This window comes from Oratosquilla oratoria, chromosome 28 (genome assembly GCF_046742065.1).
Source record: "Oratosquilla oratoria isolate Oo_2021 chromosome 28, ASM4674206v1, whole genome shotgun sequence".
Lineage (NCBI taxonomy): Eukaryota > Metazoa > Arthropoda > Malacostraca > Stomatopoda > Squillidae > Oratosquilla > Oratosquilla oratoria.
Window position 1 is genome coordinate 44,205,870 of NC_134804.1, and position 22,639 is coordinate 44,228,508.

Genomic DNA, 22,639 nt, shown 5'->3' on the forward strand with positions numbered 1-22,639 from the left:
TGGAACCTGCTACGAACTGGCTGGCTTTGTTTATCTGTAAGCTTTCCCTGTCACTAGTGATCTAATTCATAACTAGATATTTGAGTTCCTGGGTTGGATCTCCCAGTTGTCATATTCAACTTGAAATATTTGAACTCCCCCACATTCCTGTAAACCAGTGCAGGAGACCGTCACATTCAACTTGAAAAATTTGAACTCCCCCACCTTCTGAACTTCTCTCCTATGAACCAGTACAAGAGACATATGAGTATGGGTAATTCCATTTCTTTTTGCTCCAGATCTCTATTATTACAGTATTTTGTATTACATCTCTGTTCTAACTTGTATATCTTAATGTGCTGGAGATTTTTAAAATATTCCCAATACTGTAATATAAATCATACGATCGTAGAAATTCGGTGAATCCAAAGTAACCTAAGGATTTTCTTAAGGACCTCCCACCCCCATGGGGTATCGATTGCATTAGTTGTGTCCAGTCGATATCTTAGACAATTTAGTGACACCCCTACGGACCAGAGTCGCTCAGTATTCTTTTATAACCGGAGGCTCACCTCCACTCAAAAAAAAAAAAAAGAGAAAGAGAGAATGCTGGTCATTTTTAATCTCTACTTTCCTTCCGTTCTGCTGCTCTCTCTCAAGTCTCTCTTTTACCGCCTCTATGGCGCCACCACCTCTGTGCGATGTTGTCGCCAAGGATAGAAGCGCTGGTTATTGCTGACAAAAATACACTCAAGGGCAGACAATACTCGTGAGGGAGAAATAAATTTCAGAGATGAGAAGGTCCTACATGAGAGTAAGGTCTTATATAAGAGTAAGGTTCAACTCGAGGGTAAGATCCTACTCGAGGGGAAGATCCTCTTCAAGGGCAAGGTTCTACTTGAGAAAAACACGACACTTGAACGAGAAATATGACTTAGGCCTTGAGAAAAGAGGCTGAAACTCGAGGAAAAAGGAGGTGAAGGGAGAGATTAGAAAGGGTGAGACCCACCTTCGTCACGCTACATCGAGGGGGAGAGAATGGAGCTCAAGGAGGAAGGACTTGCAAGGGATTAAATCTTTACGGTGTAGTGTTGCGTGTTTAAGCTCTTCCTTCAAGGGGGGAGCTCCGAGTTATGCAAAGCAAAGCACTGAGGTGAGGCCAATTAAGGAGGGTGACTTACTGGTTGGCACATGGCGCCAAGGGAGTGTAACGGAAGTGAAAGGTAGAGTCTGGCGACAGACAGAGGCTGGCGACAGCAAGAGTCAAAGTAGCGTCACCAGCCACGGAAGTAGTATCCCACTTTGTCAGCAATAACCAGCTTCTTTCCTTGGGGACACCGTCTCACCGAAGAGGTGAAGTCAGAAAGGCGGGAGAAGAGAGATTTAAAGAGAGGAGAAGGGTGGAGGGATACCAGAGGCATAAAGGAGGTCAACGTTCGTTTTTTTGAGTTGAGATTGGTCTCTAGTTCTTAAAAGTACTTCATACGGGGCACATTTGCGGAAGAATCCTAATCTCGTGGATATCATATTATCTATTTAGGACGATCGGGGATTTACACAAGTTAGGTGGATTAGATTAGCTTAACCCTGATAGGATTTCAAGGGGAAATCGAACGAAAAAAAATCGCTATGAATTCCCCTTATGGCGTCCACTTCTTTTCACGGATGATAAACAATTAAGAATTCAAGAAAATATTGTACAAACAGGCGGTGTGAGAAGACAATGAAAGGGAGGGGAACACGGAAATGGAAGATCCTTTAGTAGGTCAAGAGTAATAAACGCCATTGGTCCCGTTTCTCAAGGGTTGGTACTAATGATCTGTCGGCGGTTTGATTACCGGAGTTGATGGTTTGCAGATCATGGTATCAACTCTTGTGAAAGACATAAACGAAACAGGCGTACTAATGTGCAGTAACTCTTATCTAAACAAAATCGAAATAGATCAAGTGGTGTGTTGATGGTTTGCATATCATGGCATCAACTCTCGAGGACATAAATGAAACAGGCGTACTGATATGCTGTTACTCTTATCTTAAAATCGAAATAGATCTAGTAATGTCTGTTCCCCCAACAGACTCTCCAAGAGTCACAGTGAAAATGTGTGTCACTAGGGGACCACCCTGGGGAAGAAGACTTACAGAACGGACTCCGAGTTTATTTTCCAGAAGCCGGAACTGGTAGCTCTGGAAGCCGGAGGCTGGGGAGAGGTAGTCCCTGAATTCCATGAAATCCAGCGGCGTCATCGTTTCCAGGATAAGAAACTGGTCCACACACAACTGGAAAAGAAAAGGACAATGTTGACTGTTAGTCCTCGAGGTGATACGGGTCTTACATGCACATGCCGGGGACAGCTACGTAAGACTCGGGTGTCGCGACCAAATCCGAAGCTGCCATTGGATTTAGACATCCCTGTCCTTTGTATGGGGTTTTGAATGGGTCATTTTAATGTGGTCAGTATTTTTGGGACTTCAATGAAACCCCTACGGACCAGAGGACAAAGAACTTGAAAAACTTCCAACAAGCGAAACGTTATATAACCAGTAATAATTTTTTCTCTTGTTCGTTCTTCTTTCTATGCCAAAAATGTAGGTATTTGCCATTTTTAAACAATTTCCAAACTCATGTGGTATCCTTACGGACCAGAGTCACGCAGCACTCTTATGAATGGAGACTACATTCGAACAGAACAGAGAACGCTGGTTATCTTTTAATCCTACTCTCCCTCTGTTCGGCCAAACTCCTTTACCCTCTCCTTTACCACCTCTATGATATTCCACCTCTTTGGTACGATATTGCTCCCAAGGATAGAAACGCTAGCGTACATGGGGATACCAAGGCCGAGCGGATTAGAGCGTCGCTACTTGCGGCGGAGGTCGAAGTGACGGCGGTTCGAAATCTGCCGCCAGCGAGTTGGACCAAGGGTATAGTTCATTACATTCCACGCTACGAAGTCTTTCGTAAGTGGCACCGTCCCAACCTCCTGATAGGGGAAGTTCGCGACGTTAAACAGAATCATCATCATCATCATCATCATCATCATCATCATCATCATCATCATCATCATCATCATCATCATCATCATCATCATCATCATCATCATCATCATCATCATCATCATCATCACCACCACCACCACCACCACCACCACCACCACCACCACCACCACCACCACCACCACCACCACCACTTTCTGATGGCAGTTTCCCATTCATACTTATTTCTGCACCTTGATTGATCATCGGGCTTATCTGTAGGGTTGCTCTATTGGGAAAAAGCTCAATCAAATTAGTTAGCTAAGTCCAAGGAAACGCCACCTCACCCACGCACACCTTTTTCCTCGTTCGGTTCTTCCTTACTGGATGGTTCTCTTTTCGTTTATCATCGAAACCTCCAGACGATTCTTGAGGGACTTTCTTGATAGCGAAGAGATTACATCCTAGCTTCGTTGACCCTTTCTTAAATAGTTACACTGGTCTGTTTAGTGTATTTGCTGCCAGGAGAGCTCGGTGGTACGTCCTTAGTAGCGTAAGGAGGGAAATCAAGAACCTGAAGGAGCTCTTTGTAGGATGCAGAAACCTCCAACTACGCGCGTCACATACGCATCCCCAAAACGCTGAAGACACAAGTTATTATTATTTATTTTTTCTGCGGTCTTCCGGATACTAAACCTTTCTCCTGGCACAGTGAGCGCGGAGGAGGGAAGACCTAAGACAGACTGATCTTGTCTTCACACACTGACCTTCTGTCGTTGGGTTTTCAGAGTTCAACGTACGCCGACCTCTTAAGCACACCCCAAGGGTTCCAAACATTGATCCCCACGATAATAGTGACAGTGTAGATCAGTCTACATATCTCAGCCGGAAATTAAATTAAATACTCTGCCTTATTACCTTTATCTATTTATCACTATCTTTTTCTGGAATGATAGGAGTGGCCGGGCGCTACTAAGCACGAGGATGATGTTGAAGTAGATGTGTGTCACGGAAGAAGTCTTTGCGAAATGAGATTTCGTCCAGGCCATTGCCCCCTCCTCTGCACCTCACCCACCCCCACCTCCACCACCCCTCCTAGCAAAAGGGAGCGGAGAAAATGCAGCTACTACTCTGAGGCCATTGAAGTATTGTTGCTCTAAAGATGAGACAAATTTGGGATTTGGTGTCCCTTGATTTGATGTGAATCTTAATTTCCTCAAGACTCTTACAAACCATTGTGTAGATTTTGTCGCTGAGGCAAATGTGCTGTGATCGCATCTAACGTATATATATATATATATATATATAATATATATATATATATATATATATATATATATATATATATACATATATATAATTTCAACTAATACCACAGTCGGAGCAGAAGGAAAGACTGGAGAAGGTTGTCCATATATTTCGCCTACTAGCTGCAGTCCTCTTCAGTAGGTAGTAGACTATTGAAGAAAACTCCAGTTAACAGTCGAAAAATATAGACAAACCATCTTCAGTCTATTCATCTGTTCCGACTGTGGTATTAGTTGTAATTTATAAATGTGTTATTAAATATTTCACCACTGATACACACACACACACACACACACACACACACACACACACACACACACACACACACACACACACACATACACACACACACACACACACACACACACATATATATATATATATATATATATATATATATATATATATATATATATATGTTGAGACATTCTGACAGGTTGACATAAGTGGAGTAGGAAACACAGGAGTCTTAGTCTGAGTTTATTCCTGACTAGTTTATACCTGCGAAACTAGTCAGAAATAAACTCAGACTAAGACTCATGTATATTCTACTCCACTTACGTCACATATATATATATATATATGTATATATATATATATATATATATATATATATATATATATACATATAGTATATATATATATATATATATATATATATATATATATACATATAGTATATATATATATATATATATATATATATATATATATATATATACATATAGTATATATATATTATAGTATGTGCGATATGCATACGTGCATCATCTCAATGGTGAATTACTACAGGAATACGCACACCTTTGACTTCTAACCCACGTGCGGATGGGGGTCACGTGCATGCATGCGTTCGTGCGCGCGTTCTTCATACACGGGGATGGCGGTTGACAGAGTCGTCTACGTGAGTGACACTCATGTCTTGTAAGTCTTCACAAGTGTCTGCCACATGTCTCATATTACCTCTCGTGTCTCGTTTTACTTGATATTCCTTTCCTTCTAGAGTCTTGGGATCATTACTGTGGCTCTCTTCGTCGACCCGAAATCTAGTTCTCGAGGTTCTATAAGTTCTAGAAGGAAATGGGGAAGAAATGGTTCACCAACAGAATTGCTAGCAAATGGAATAGACTCTGTAGCCATTTAGTGAACGCTGAAACAATCCGTTGTTTTAAGAACAGGTTTGATAACTTCATGGATAGGGCTGAAAGGTAGTAATGGAGATGGAACTTTCTAGTGTAGGTCTTATGGTCACTTGTAGTCTCCTACATTTTTGTGTTCCTATGAATATTCTCAATTTATCACCATTCTTTCTCTCGTCACCTAAAATCCTCTATTTCCATTCAAGTACGATCAGACTCCTTCACTCACACCAGAGCACCGAACTCCCCCGGATGTTCTTAGCCTGTCTGGGTCGTGGTCAACTATGACGACCCTCCCGAAGGAGATGTTCTTCGTGTGTGTGTGTGTGTGTGTGTGTGTGTGTGTGTGTGTGTGTGTGTGTGTGTGTGTGTGTGTGTGTGTGTGTGTGTGTGTGTGTGTGTGTGTGTGTGTGTGTGTGTGTGTGTGTGTGTGTGTGCGTGTGTGTGTGTTAAGTCGTTGCTTTACTCACACACCGGCTCCCATGCAGTTACCCATCTCATCCTAAAAATCTCATTTCCTTGATTTTAATTCCACTCACAGGATTATCTCCTCGCTGGAGGAGACGAATGTAAGAACATAAAAATGAAGGAGACTGCAAGAGACCATGAGGCCTACACTAGGCAGTTCCATGTCCATTACCACCTGTTATCCCCATCCATAAAGCTGTCTAACCGTTTCTTAAAACAACTGATAGTTTCAGCGCTCACTACATGGTTACTAAGTCTATTCCATTCGTTGATCACCCTATTAGTAAACCAATTCTTACCTATTTCCTTCTTAAATCTGAATTTGTCCAGTTTAAATCCAATACTGCGAGTCCTACCCTGTTGTCTTAATATGATGACCTTGTTTGCGTCACCCTTGTTAAAACCTTTGATCCACTTAAACACCTCTATTAGATCACCCCCGCACTCTGCGTCTTTCCAGAGTGTAAGTTAAAGTGCCTAAGTCTCTCTTCGTAAAGTAAATTTCTGAGCCTATGTATCATTTTGGTCATTCTCCTCTGCACTGTAGGTTGGGGACTTCCGTACAATCTATGGCTGAAGAGGGAAATCGATCGAGTCTGCTAAGAGGTGTTTGGGATGGGGGAGGGTGGGTGTATGGGAGCTTGACGTCGGTTGGCGTGTGAGTAAAGCGACTCCGACGGAGGCCCGGTGTATGGTGACAATGAATGATGGTAATGTATCATCAATGACGATGATGATGACGATGATGATGATGACGACGACGACGATGATGATGACGACGACGATGATGATGGTAATGGTGATGATGATGATGATGATGATGATGATGGTGATGATGATGATGATGATGATGATGATGATGATGGTAATGACGATAATGATAATGATGACGGTGATGATGATGATGACGGTGATGATGATGATGATGATGGTAATGATGATAATGATAATGATGACGGTGATGATGATAGTGGTAATGGTGATGATGATAATGATAATGATGACGGTGATGATGATGATAGTTGTAATGGTGATGATAATAACGATGATGATAATGATAATGATGATGATAATAATAATGATAGTAATTAAAAATAACAACAGCAATAACGCTAACACTAACAATAACAACGAAAATGGCAAAAACAACAATACCATAAAAAATAACAGCAATATCGTTATTCTTATTATAACGACACTAGAGGATTGTATGGCGTAGGTCCAAATAATACCCAAATGTTACCTCCACGGACTCGAACCCAGGGTACCGTATGCACCAGACAGCTTGATCTCGGGCGATGGGGGGTGGGGGGGATGTGGGGTCAGGTTGCCTTCACAAGGCGGCTTTGCCCCCCCCTCTCCCCTCCCCTCCCTACCCCTCCATCCTTCGCAAAGAATCAGACGCTGTCAACTGTACATACCCTTCACTCCTTGCAATTCTTGTTGCCTCCCCTTCCCCAACCACCTCTCAATCCTCTTCTTATTTCTTTCTTCTCCTTCTCCAATTTCTCCTTTTTTTCCTCCTATTTTTTATTACTAATATTTTTTTCTCCTTTTTGTTTCCTTTTATCTGTTTTCTTCTTCATCTCGCTTTTCCTCATTCTCTGTTGTCCTCTTTCATCTCTTTTGTTTTTATTTCTTCTCTTTGTTTCCGTTTTCCTACCTTGCTTGTCCTTCTCCACTTTCGTTTCCATTTTTTTCTTCTTTACTTTTTTCATTTTATCCCTTCCTCCTCTACTTTCTCCTCTCCGCTTTCTCATTCCTCTCATCATCTTCCTTTCCCATATAGTTATTTTCGACCTCACCCTCCTCCTCCTCCTCCTCCTCTTCCTCCTCCTCTTCTTCAAATAATTTCTTGTCTTACTCGCTATAATTCAAGGACAGAGGTGCAGATAAACTGTAACCCGTAGCAGCAACAGCAACAACAACAACAATAACATCAACAACAACAATAACAACATCAACAACAACAATAACATCAACAACAACAAAAACAGAAGCAGTCACAACAACAACGACGACAATATCAACAACTCGTCTTCCCTTCTTCTTTCATTAATCCGATTCCGTTTTCTCCCAACATGGCTCCATTGGCCCTGCACCGTTCTTCTTTCGCTTTGTCTTCTTCCAACCCAAAATGGAGCACTGTCTCTTATGTTTTATGCATTCAATATATTTAAGAAATTTAGAGACATCCCTATGGACCAGTCACTCATCGTTCTTTTAATGATTGGAGACTAATCAATCAAAAAAATCCTGATAATTTTTGGTAATTCTACTGTCCCTCCGTTCTGTTACCAGTCCTATATATCTCCCTTACGATTCCACTTCTTCGGTGCTATTTTGTCCCCAAGGATAGAAGCACTAGTTAATGCTGACAACATCCTCGTCTTCCCCAGTCATTACTGGCACCAGGACCTTCTGGGGGAATTTTCCACAGAACCGCCAGACCAGTTTCCCTAAAGAAAACTGGGATGATGTACAGAGTATAATCCTGCCTTTAGAATCAGGAAGTCTTGTACCTTTAAGTACAGGTCAGACAACACGTGCAGCAAGCATAGGCTTATGCACCGCATATGCTGTGAGCTCATTTGCAATCTTGCAAGACCGGTTGAGTGAGAGAGATATACATTTTTTCTCCTTACTTCAGTAAGCAATACTATTGTGATGCTCAATAGGAGACCAGACGACGCGGTCTGTTGCAACTTGCACTGTCGTAGGATCAAATGTCGTCTGTCTTAGGATGTTCATCACACTGTCACTTACCAGCAAGACGTTGTAAAGAGGGACAGGGTGAAATTTGATCTTATACCAACTATAACGTTACTATAAAGGGATGAGCAGTTTGATCGATCCGAAATATTTTGTCAATTGTAAATGACAATATTTTCTGCATTTGAGCGAACGAACACGAAATGTATATATCAAATGCTCCTGGGCAATGATAGATGGCTCTCTCCGACAGTTTTAGAGATCAGAAAGAAACTTGTAATTTATCTATATGTTTATTTATTTGTTTATCTACCTACTTATTCATTTTTTGTCTACTTACTTATTAGTTTATCTATACATCTATCAACTTATTTTGTTTGTTTATTTGTTTATTCATGTACTTGCTTATGCATTTGCTCATTTATTTATCTTTTATTTAATTGTGTATCTATTTACCTGTTTATTTGTTTATTAATTTATTTGTTCATTGATTGATTGACTGATTTATTCAATTATTCATTTATTTATTCATCGATACATTTATTCATTTATACATTTATCAATCTAATCTATTTATTAATTTCTCTGCATGCTTATTTATGTATCTATTTGTTTACATATTTAATTATTCATTCATCTGTTTATTTCCTTAGTTATATATCACTTATTATTTGATTCAGTTTGGGGAGGGAAATGCACAATGATACGTCAGCTAAACGACTTTCACGGTAGTTGGTCTGCGTAATGAGATGGGATGAGGGGACGCTCTTGAGAAGCAGAAAATATATTTTCTGATTTTTCTAATTATTATTCGTTACCATTAATCTCTGTGGTGTAGGTAGAACTAGGGGAGCGTTTTGTCGGAAGTAATCAACGTTTCTGTAATTGGGGGATAATATAACACTGAAGAGGTGGTCTACAAAGAGAGATTTAATTAACAAAAGTATCAGCAGAATGATGGGAGAGTCCCAATTCATAAGATAAATATACGTGACTCTGGTCCGTAGGGATGTGACTCAAGGCCCTAAAATACTGACTGTATAAAACTTATCCGCACACACACACACACACACACACACACACACACACACACACACACACACACACACACACACACACACACACACACACACACACACACACACACACACACTCGATCGCGCAGTGGTTAGAGTTCGCGGCCGCCAACACGGCGGTCCGGGTTCGAATCCCGCCTATGGCTGAAATAATTTCAGTATAGCTGCGTTCCGAGTCGTTACTCCAACTCTCGTGACGGGGAGTTAGGGTTGTGTGTGTGTGCGTGTAAGGTCATAGCATTACCCAGAGATCGGTCATATATGAGGTCTGAGCTCTTTTCCTAGAGGGAAATAGCTCTCGATCACAAGTCCAACACGTGATCTAAGACCATGGTCAATCACTCACACTCCATTTGTAAACCACACTGGTTGATGTCTTCTGTGGCGGTGTTTGTCCGTAGAGTTTTGTCTACATCTAATTATCCACGTTAACTTTTCACAAGCTTTCTTATACACAAACATAGTAATCAGGAAGAAATCTGTGGCGAAAATCTGAATATATACAAAAATTCAGGGAAAATTTTTGAAGAACAAGAAATCTGTGAAAAGATTAGCTTTCATTGGGAGTTACATTGATATCTAAATTGAGAAAGAACTCAGGTTTTCTTTTGACTTACCTTGATGATTATACAAATTTAATAAATGAATAAATGAATTAATTCATAAAGATATTGAATAGATAAAAACATAAAAATTAATAATTTAGAAAAAAAAAATAGATAACTTCCTTTGAAAGTTATGCAAACGTGAGAAAGATATGAGAAGAAAAATTCGAATTTACTTAGGCAGTTATGCAAATATATATCTACATATATCTAACTATATATAAATATACTTATATATATATATATATATATATATATATATATATATATATATATGCTGTATATATGCATATATCTATATAAAGAAACCTGAAAGGAGAAACTCGAACGCACCTTGAGAATCAGAGTAACTCTCTGCATGCGTTTGACGACTTCCAACATTCGGTGTTCATCCAGCTCCGAGGCGCCAAAGAATTCACGAACCGAGTCGATCTCGTAAATGATTTGTTTGAACCAGAGCTCGTACGCTAGAGAAATACACAAAAAAGTAAGTTAAGATTATTCTAAGCAAAGAATTATTGTACGATTACAAATGAAATAATGCATAGATAAACAATAGCAATAGTTTGAATTTGATGCGCAACATCTTGAGCTGTGACGTCATAATGCTTCATCAGTGCATTCGAATGTCAACAATGGTTGTTGAAATGGTTCCGCTGTTTCTACACAGAAATATATCTAACCCCCAAGACAATTACCCCCTCCTCCTAACCCCCTAGGACAAATTCCTCCCTCCCCATGACCCTATAGGATTAATTTCCCCTCCCTCAACCCCCCCAGGATAAATTCCCCCCTACCTCTAAATCCTCCAGGATCTCACCTTGGTGAATGATGATGAAGAGATGCTCATCGTGGACCGTCTTCCCGTCCAGTTCGGACCGCATTACCTGGGCTTCGAGGATCTTTTCCAAATGGAGATAGTGCGTGTACGTAATCCCACCGAACTCGACCATGTTCCTCCCTGCCTGGGAATCTTCATAGTTGCTGAAAGGAGAGAAAGAAAGTGATGTCGCAAATCAGAAGGTCAATTTGACATCAGGTTTCGGGGTTGGTAGGGGGGGATAGGGAAGGCTCTCCTTATCGCTCTTGTTATCTTTAGACTGTGTTTCACCGACGTTTCTATACGGATAGACAATCTCCTCTCGCCAAAGTGTTGGGGAAGGGGAGGATAGAGAATCAATGGTTGTCTCATTATTTTTATGGAAACCCAAGGCCCCAAGACCTCCGGCACTGATCGTTGGACTTTCCCATAGGTTCTTCCTATGTTCTTGGGTTCAATCAGAGGCCACAGAAAACGAGGTAGACTGATGCCCGGTATCACTTCCCCTGGGCAGAAAATGGAGGAAGTCCAGGGAAGGGAAGAGGTGAAGAAAGAACACGGGAAGAAAGGGGGAAGTGAAGGAAGTGAAAGAAAGGAATTGAGGGAAAAGAAAACGAGAAGTGGGAGAGAGGAAAGAAGAGGGACGGGAGGAGTATAAACGAGGGGGAGAGGGGAAAACGACCCCAATTAGAAAATGCGAGGCCCCGAGCGTGAAGCTGTCTTGTCACCAAACGATTACTTTTGCCGCGGCCGGCGCCAGCGATGGCGGTTGGGGAGGGGGAGGAGGAAGGAGAGCCGACTAATTAGTGACGATCGTCTCACGGAGAAACAAGATGACGTGAGAGTCCGGGAGGAATGAAGCTTAGACTCACATCCGGTGACCTAGTTTGCTTTCATCACCGAGTGGCACTTTACATCTAATTCCGGCCGCCGGCTGCCGATTTTAATCGTCTTCGTGTCGCCCCGTGGAAAGCGAAGGGGGCCATGACCCGTTTTGACACGTCGTGACCTCTCCCCTTCCATACCAGACGGTACTTCTTGTTTACATACCAGCTGCCGTCTAGAGATTTTTTTGCAAGAGGCTACTAACGTTACTCCATAATAAAGGGTGACGGGTGGGGGGAGTGTAACGTCACGTAACGGAATGTAACGGTTCGACATCACCTGACACGCCCAAACCCTTGGGTGTGACTTGGAATAGTCTCATTAGTAACCAGCGCTTCTATCCTTGAGGACAATATCCCAACGACGGGGTGAAGTAGTCACGAAGATCCTGAGTCAACAGATGTGTGATGCTGCGACTGATCACTGAGCGATGTGGCGGGAAAGAGGGATGACTCTTCATCCACGAGATGCTAAAATGGGTAAGGGGGCCAAACAAAGGGGTGTAGGGTGGATGGATGCTTTGACTTAGCCCCCTGTTAAGGGGGAAAGGATTTTTTTTATATATGGCAAGTTTTATTTTTTCTTTTGTTCTTAATTTTGATGATATCTGATACATCATTGTCACGCGTTTCATGAGAATGTCAGGATAGATGAAGAGATTATATGAATGGAGCAAGAACGGTGTCACATGATGGGGCATTTTCAACAAATATACGTATATGCACACACATATGCACATGCACACATGCACATAGACACACACATACACGCATGCGCATTGACATATGCATATACACGAACACGTATGCATACGCTCACACACACACACACACACACACACACACACACACACACACACACACACACACACACACACACACACACACACACACTCATGCGCATTTACATATTCATATACACTAACACGTATGCATACTCTCACACACACACACACACACACACACACACACACACACACACACACACACACACACACACACACACACACACACACACACACACAAGAACACACAAGAGCACGCACACACACACACACACACACACACACACACACACACACACACACACACACACACACACACACACACACACACACACACACACACGCATGCGCATTTACATATGCATATACACGAACACGTATGCATACGCTCACACACACACACACACACACACAAGTACACACAAGAGCACGCACACACACATACACACACACACACACACACACACACACACACACACACACACACACACACACACACACACACACACACACACACACACACACACACACACACACACACACACACACACACACACACACACACACACACACACACAAGCGCACACAAGAGCACGCACACACACACACACACACACACACACACACACACACACACACACATATACACACACACACACACACACACACACACACGCACACACAAGTACACACAAGAGCACGCACACACACACACACACACACACACACACACACACACACACACACACACACACACACACACACACACACACACACACACACACAATCACACACTCAAGAGCGCGCGCGCACACACAAGCACACACACAAAAGCGCGCGCGTACACACACGCAAGCACACACACAAGAGCGCGCGCGCACACACAACACACACACACACACAAGGACGCACACACAAGCACACACACACAAACACAAGCACACACACAAGAGCGCGCGCGAACACACAACACACACACACAAGCTCGCACACACAAGCACACAGACAAGAGCGCGCGCACACACACGCAAGCACACACAAGCACACACACAAGAGCGCACACAAGCACGCACACAAGAGCGCGCACGTACGAATGGCAGATATTCCGGAATACTTCCAGGAAATTCTGGGAGGAGTCTGTTCCTCTTTCCTGAAGACGCTCTGGCGTCTTCTTCAGGTCCAAGAGACCCGGAGAACCTTCCTCCGGGGCTTCACGGGTCATTCTGGGTCAAAGACTGGTCCCGGAGAGGTCTTTCATCCTCTCACGTTCCAGTCATGAAAGACTCTTACAGATCTCGCTTCAGCTGACGCTGCTGAAAGGCCTGAAAGCCTGAGTGACCTGTGAGTTTTGGCCCCAAGGCCGCGTGCGCGCGCGCGCGTACACGCCATTCATCCGTTTCCCGTGTCATTAGAAGAAGAAAAGAAAATGACGGGAATCTTCCCTGGGGATCTCCGGCATCAGTATCGGTTAATTCAGCCTTTGAGGTTTGTAATCTGCCGCAGCTGGAGATGGTACGCGCCATCTGTGCGCCATCTGCGATCCATGGGTGATTCAGTGAACTCATTTTAAGCGTCCTGAACATACAGTGTACACACACTCTTGCGCACACACACACACACACACACACACACACACACACACACACACACACACACACACACACACACACACACACACACACACACACACACACACACACACACACACACACACACACACACACACACACACACACACACACACACACACACACACACACACACACACACACACACACACACACACACACACACAAGTCGCGGACAAGTTGTCCCACTTCATAAGAAAAATTGTCCCTGTAGCAATAAAAACCTTGACAGATACCTTCTACCCCTCCTGGTGGCATAGTGGCAACCCAGCCATCAGGGAAAGAACGTATATTATCCTTATACAGAACAAAACAATCCCCCCAGACAACCCAGTGCCCTACAGACCTATCGTTCCCCTCTGCCTTAGATCTAAACTGATGGGAAGTTTGGTCTAAGGATTAGATTACACACACTTCCCTCCCCAAATCAACATGAGCTAAAACAAGGCCAACACAATGCCCACGAACGTCATCCAACAAGTACGGGAAGGCTGCAACAAGAAACCCACAGAAATCAATGGTTGTGTAGTTTTAGCAAACGTTTGTTGAAGGTGTGTGAAAAGTATGTTTGTTTAATAACTGCAATATTGGAGACTTACTAATGTAAAATGAAATACAGTCACAAAATAAATTAATTTTGATTCAAAATTTCTCTTGCTATGCGATGCTAAGTAGAATATGCAATACGAACTTTAAACGAACTTTTGAAAAACTTTGAAAGAAAAAATACCATTTTATCTCAAGTATATATATAAAATACCTAAAGCTATATAGACAGCATTCTTTATGTATGATCTATGTGAATATTCATTTAAAATATTCCAAAGAAAAACACTATATCACCACATACTTCAAACATACATGTTAGTATGCATGGTATGTGACGACCTTTCAACAACCGTTTGTGTAACATTTGCTTTCTATGGGGGACAATGCCTCTTGGCTGGACATTATTTGTGACAATAGATGCAAACAAGGCATTTTACAGAGTCCCTTGACATATCCTCTCAAGATCCATTATAGAAGCTGATGCACAGAGTATTGAAAAAAGCTTACAAAGGATTGTAAGGGCGGAGCATGCCGACAGGAGACCTTTTGGTCCATAACTAGGTCGGATGCGGAAAAAAATTATAATAATGCTAAATAAAAAATAAATAAAAATTATAATGATATAGATAATAATAAATAAAATAAATAAATGCAAAGGTATAGTCAAATAATAAACAAACAGGTAAATAGTAAATAATAAATTGACAGATAACTAATAATAAATGAAAATCAAGCAAGTAATAAGATAATAAACGGACAAATGATAAAAAAATAAATAAACAAATAATATAAAATAAATGGCAATTTGTGAAGAAAGGACTTAGAGCTTTTGTCGTTCTGGTCCACTGCTGCAACAAATGCCAAACTGGAAAGGGTTAGGATAACACAGGATCACTCTAATAGGTTCTGACGTTTTTGAAGAGGACATGTCGTCGAAACGTCAGGTTATATTACTGTACCTGGCTCAACCCACATTCATCTACCACTTTTGGCACTCAATTATCTTGATCAATCAATTTTATCTATCACTTGCATGGCAACCCTCCCTTATCGTCCCCTCGTGTGTAAATAGAGAAGACGAAGAGAAATCCCCCCAAACCGTGTCCACTTCTTCATTCACATCTATCTCCTGCCTTCTCTCTTCCCAGCTCAGCTTTATACAAACGTTAAATCCTCCTCAGGTAAAGGACGGACAGAAGATCAACCCAAACGGTGTTTCTGTCAATAGGGACCCTGTAATGAAGAGGTTGACTGCTTTTAGGAAGATAACATGAAGAGATTGGCTCCGCATTTGTCCTCTATCTTGTCTGACTGGTTCTCGTGGATGCTTTGCCCCGTACGCGGTATGGGCTGCATGTTTTATGCAGTTGATATCTTAGCGACTTTAGTGATATCCCGACGATCTGAATCACTCGGGATTCTTTAATGATTGGAGACTAATTTTAACTCAAATAATAATGCTGGTCACTTTTATGCTTCTTCTATCTCTCCGTTCTACTTATTTTACCTCCTCTACGGCTTCATCTCTTCTGTGCAATATTATCTCCAAGGACTAATTGTTATTGACATATCTCCCCTGTCACATATTGGTTGGATCTGTATTTCTCGAGTAAATTGGGCGTCGCGCCTTTCATAGGGGGATCGAATGAGATTCCAAGGGAGATAGATGAAGTGAACATCGTAAACCAAGAATTCAGACATTCTCCTACCTTAGGCAACCGTCTAGGGTAGAGCGTTTTGTCCGTTAGGCGGCGTGCCCGTAGGATTTGCATCCATACTCCAAACACACAACGGTTTGAGAGTTGTGTTTAGAGTACCTGTTTCCCAAAGTGGCCATCACCAGTAAGGTTGACTGGATGAATTGATTAGATAGATAAGCGAATACAGGATGTAGATATGTAGGATGATATGTAGATAAATAAATAACAATAGAGAAACAAACAAAATATTATAAAGAAGTAAACAAAAAAATAAATAGATGAATATATAAACAGATAAACAGATAGACAGATAAATAGATATATAAACAGATAAATTGATGAATAGATAAATAGATGAATATGTTAACAGATAAACAGATAAATATATAGATATATAAACAGATAGATGAATAGATCAATAAATAGATGAATAGATTAATAGATAAATAAATAGATAAAGCGCAATAGAGCAATAGACCAAAAGGGCAATAGAACAATGGATAAATAGATAAATAGATAGAACAAGAACTCAAAGGAAGAAAGAAGACATTATTTATTTGAGGCTCGTGTTTTTCCTTGTGAGTCACTGATGATTCTCTCGACCACATTAACGTTTTTTTGTCTGTTTTTTATAATTAGTTCTTATTCTCAAAATGTTTTATGGATATGTTGATAATGGTCATTTTCAGCATGGGGAAGGCACTTATGCTGGACACATAAGGCGATTCATAAAAACGTAAAGATTATTTACAGATATTACGTGAATATGTTTCTTCCTGAATTGTACCAAGAATGCGAATGGTTTTGTGATTCTATCTCTCTCTCTCTCTCTCTCTCTCTCTCTCTCTCTCTCTCTCTCTCTCTCTCTCTCTCTCTCTCTCTCTCTCTCTATTTACACCCCTCACACACACATACAAACACACACACACACACACACACACACACACACACACACACACACACACACACACACACACACACACACACACACACACACACACACACACACACACACACACACACACACACACACACACACACACACACACACACACACACACACACACAACATCCCCTTACCCACAGGTGACAGTAACGACTTGCATTGTTAGTCAAGCTTTCAAACCCCGAAGGAGGCTCGATCTCTGGCCCACGTCGTCACAATCCCTCGACGCTAACGACTACACCACCAAGCTGCGTGTGTGTGTGTGTGTGTGTGTGTGTGTGTGTGTGTGTGTCTGTGTGTGTGTGTGAGTGTGTGTGCGTGCGTGCATGTTTGTAAGTACGCATCACTTTGTATGCTACTCTGCACTGAGAGGAAGGACGGTGCGTCCACAGCAAAGTTCCAAACATGTGACAAACTTGGTGACAGGATGGCGAATCCCCTCAAGGGATCCCCAAGAAGTCCTTGACGTCACGTGTCTGATGCGTTCTTGTCCTGGACTTTGTCTTACCAGCGTTTCTATCCTTGTGGCCAGTCTCGCGCCACTACCGTGTTTCACGGGTCTGGTAACGAAGACCTTCCCAAGAGGGTCGATTGAAGGCTCTTTGGTTCCATGACGATGGATGCCAAAGGAATCTAGCATGATCTCTACCAGTTTCCCCTAACTATTCCTGCTATCTTCAGTAAACCACCCCTCCCTCCCTCCCTCCCTCCTTTCCTCACCTCCCAATGACTACTATCACTCCCGTTCCTCCTCTTCCTTCCCCGATGATATATAATTTACTCTCCCGATCTCCTTCGCCATCTCTGTCGTCCTTATAAGGCCTCAGACTCCAGTCGTACGATCCTAGACCAACCTGTAGTACTAGTTTCTCCCTTTTTTTATTTGTTTCCTGTTTTTTATGTACGCGACTTTCATTTGGTGAGGAATAACAAATAGCCTCGCAGCGTGGCCCCGTCTGAGGTGCAGTCAAGACGTGGAAGACGACAAAAAGAATAGGAGGAGAGGGACCTCGGCAGGAAGGACGTCTTGTGGTCAAAGACGCTTCCAGACATTTTCTGGTAGATGACCCAGTTCACGCCTGTAACGCCAGTTGTCTTTTTTTTTTTCTTCCTCCAAATATATGGTTGTGCTTCACCCTTGGCAAATGGTATCAATTTGAGTTTTTGTGGTCATATATTTGTTCTTAATTCTCCCAGGTATGGTCAAGATTGTTCTCAAACTCAGTGATTATTTAAACGTCGATAAGATCCTCTTTTCTTTTAATATATAGTAGAGTGATGCTTTCAAGACTAAAAGATCCCTATACATTTAGGTCAACCAAAATAGAACCACAAAGGTGGCTTGAAAGGGAATCCAATCTGGTTCAAGATGTTTTATATTCCAGAGGACTTTCTAAGTTGAATTAAGTCGACGAGTTTGAACGATTAACTAGACAAGGTGCAAAACCAATTCACCTAGAGATCAAAATCAGCTTCCTGAGAATGTGGGGGAGTAAGTCAGGAAAAGGCACCAAGTGAAGGACTTAGAGTATTGAATACATAACGCTTTGCTCGTTCGAGTTTTATATCGTCATCGATAAACCTCCAATTAACGCAACATTGTGTCAACAGTAAAGTGCTTCTCCTGGCCTCCTCCTCGCCAGTTGCTTTTCTCTTTCGTTTTGTCCACACCAGTCGTTCCCAAACTTTTTTCTGTCATTTCCCCCCTGCACCCAGTTCAACCATCCAGATTTCCCCCTTCATGTGTATGAGGGAAAGAGTAGTTAAAACACACTGTGACTATTTACTAATTTATTTTTCAAATGTACATATATACTGATAAACAGGCATTCTCTCTCTCTCTCTCTCTCTCTCTCTCTCTCTCTCTCTCTCTCTCTCTCTCTCTCTCTCTCTCTCTCTCTCTCTCTCTCTCTCTCTCTCAGACATGAGAAAATTCATCTGAATTTTTTTTAGTTCGTAGGTAGTATAATTATTTCCCCCCTGGTAGCTTCAAATTTCCCCCCAGGGGGAAATTTCCCCCAGTTTGGAAACCCCTGGTCTACACTGTACAGCACACTCCGCTTGTTCTAACTAGCCGAAGCCGTCCTCCACTAACGCTGCTGGAAAGTTGGTCTGAAATTTCCAGATCATTTTGGATTTATAGCTTCTACTGTTTTACAATTTTTTTCTTTGGCGTTGGCATCTACATTTCGCCAAGACTTTCATGGCAAACGTAAGATTTTCCTAATAATTAAACTAAACCCCACTACCGAAGGTAAAAGAAAAACAAAAGTATTGTAGGTTCTGTATATTACGGCTATTAATTCGTGGTCCTCATCAAAGGGTAGATATAAAGAGGTGAGAAAGAATAGATGCATGACATTTGAGCACAAGTAAGGAAACTTGGGAAGACTTAAGTCACACGCTCCAGTCAGAGAGAGAGAGAGAGAGAGAGAGAGAGAGAGAGAGAGAGAGAGAGAGAGAGAGAGAGAGAGAGAGAGAGAGAGAGAGAGAGAGAGAGAGAGAGAGATAGAGAGGCAGAGGCGGGGAGAAAGAGAGAACCTGAACAAAAATAAACAGATAGATAAACGAATGAATGAATGAATATATTAACAGATACACAGATAATAATCAAATCAAATGAAAATTGAATAAGACAGAATAAAAAATCAAACAAAACAATGAATTAAAATAAAATTAAACAAGATAAAATATAATAAAATAAAATTAGAAATAAAACAAGACAAAACAAAACAAAACAAATGCAAAAAAAAAATAATAATAATAATAAACGCTCTGTGATTAACACCCAGAGTTTGTCCCCAATTTGCATTCTAACTGGAACCGTAAGTTGGACCTGGGTGTCATGACGTCACACATTCCTTTCCTCTGACCACTGGCGAAGGGGGAAGTGTCGATGGTACTTTCTATTCATTCATGTGTTGATCTATTCTCGTACCAGCGTCTTTATTTATCTACTTGCATATTTATATAACTATATATTCATGTATACATACATACATACATACACACACACACATATAAATATATATATGTATATATATATATATATATATATATATATATATATATATATATATATGTGTGTGTGTGTGTGTGTGTGTGTATTTGTGTGTACGTGTGCGTGTGCATGTATGTACACACATACACATATATATATACATATATATATATACATACATATATATATATATATATATATATATGTATTGCTATGAAGGTAAGACAGATGGGTGGAAAAGGTGGTAGAGAAACGCGGGTTGGAGCGAGAACACTATATTCCTGACGTTTCGACTACAAATCTTCTTCAGAGTGGTCTTCCTCAGTGGACTCAGAGTCCACTGAGGAAGACCCTAGAGGTCGAAACGTTTGGTTCTGAATAAACTCACTACTCTAGCCTTAAATTTTCATTTTGCCACCTCACCTCTTTATTTGTCCTACTATTACTATGCAAAAATATATCAGTCTTTAGAGAAAACCTGTGATATATATATATATATATATATATATATATATATATATATACATATATATATATGTGTGTGTGTGTGTGTGTGTGTGTGTGTGTGTGTGTGTGTGTGCGTGCGTGCCCGTGTGTGTGCGCGTGTGTACGTGTGCGTGCGCGTGTGTACGTGTGCGTGCGCGTGTGTGTGTGTGTGTGTGTGTGTGTGTGTGTGTGTGTGCACGCGTGTGTGTGTGTACATATATATTATATATATATATATATATATATATATATATATATAATATATATATATATATATATATATAATATATATATATATATAATACATATATATATATATATATATATTATAATAATAATATATATATATATATATATATATATATATATATATATATAGTGTATATATATATATTTTTATATATCTATGTATAATATGGATCAATACTTGTCACCATACCTCCAACGACATCCCTACCACATCCTCAACCTTCAGGAACCAGGCTGGAACGCATAAGCTTCGGCCTCCCCCGCCCCCCCCCCCCCCCCCACCACCCACACCCCACCACCTCCGTCTTCATCAGTCGCATTTGGCAAAGCGGCGACTGTTTAATTCAACTTCCGTTCTCCTTTTTCCTGCTGCCTTCCTTCAGTCTCCCCTTTACCATCCCCTCCCTACAAGTCCTTTTCGATTTCCATTGATGCCAATGTGGTCTTTGATACCTGGAGGTAGAGTTTCATTAATCAGTTCTGCTACTACAACTGACCGTTGCCTTGCGTCATGTCGGTTGACCACCAAATACGTACTCGCGTAACGCAGGCCCACCAACGCCCGCCACATTGGATTGTCTTCGCATTCTGATGCGCAGTTGTAAATCAAACCTTGAACGAAACCGGCCAAAAGAATTATATCCATCTGAATGGGTCGTCATTATCGATGTACATAACTAGCTTTACGGTTTGTGTGTTATTACCAAAGTTTGTTGAATCTCCGATCCTTCTGTAAAAGCTTTTATGTCAATAGAACTTTACATTATCGTTAAAAAAGACATGCTTGCCCTACGCTTGCAAAGGACGTCAGATTTATAACTTGTATTAAAGTGATTCTCCAGTAAGGATACAGTATCATCCTATGTTCATTTTGATTTATTTTAGAACCAAAAAGTTCTTTTCAAAATCATCTCGCAGGTAAGATGTTCACATATCACATTTCACGTAAAATTTGTAAAAAGAAAAAAAAAAAATCTATGACTTAAGTAGCTATCAATCGTATATCAAATGGAGTGCCGATAGATCCAAACACCATCTCAAGTTATGTATGTATATATGTACACACACACACACACACACACACACACACACACACACACACACACACACACACACACACACACACACACACACACACACACACACACACACATATATATATATATTTTTTTTTTTGGGGGGGGGAGGGCTTTGTAATAATACAATAAAAAATTTACTAATTTCTGCAGGAATTTGTAAGGGATGTTGGGTATATGGCGCTTAAACATCCCACAATTCAGAGAGACAACATCCTTGCTGCCAGTCTTTCACAACGTCATCACCTTCAACAG

General features: G+C 41.2%; 1 protein-coding gene across 1 annotated transcript in view; it reads right to left on the minus strand.

Moving 5' to 3' along the window:
- v (Tryptophan 2,3-dioxygenase vermilion) overlaps positions 1 to 22,639 on the minus strand; it is a 66,478-nt gene that overhangs the window by 9,155 nt on the left and 34,684 nt on the right. The window contains exons 2-4 of the mRNA XM_076211332.1: positions 11,081 to 11,244; positions 10,594 to 10,727; positions 2,119 to 2,256 (exon numbers count right to left, since the gene is read on the minus strand). Coding sequence (XP_076067447.1) covers positions 2,119 to 2,256; positions 10,594 to 10,727; positions 11,081 to 11,244 — 436 coding nt within the window. The remainder of the gene's footprint in view (positions 1 to 2,118; positions 2,257 to 10,593; positions 10,728 to 11,080; positions 11,245 to 22,639) is intronic.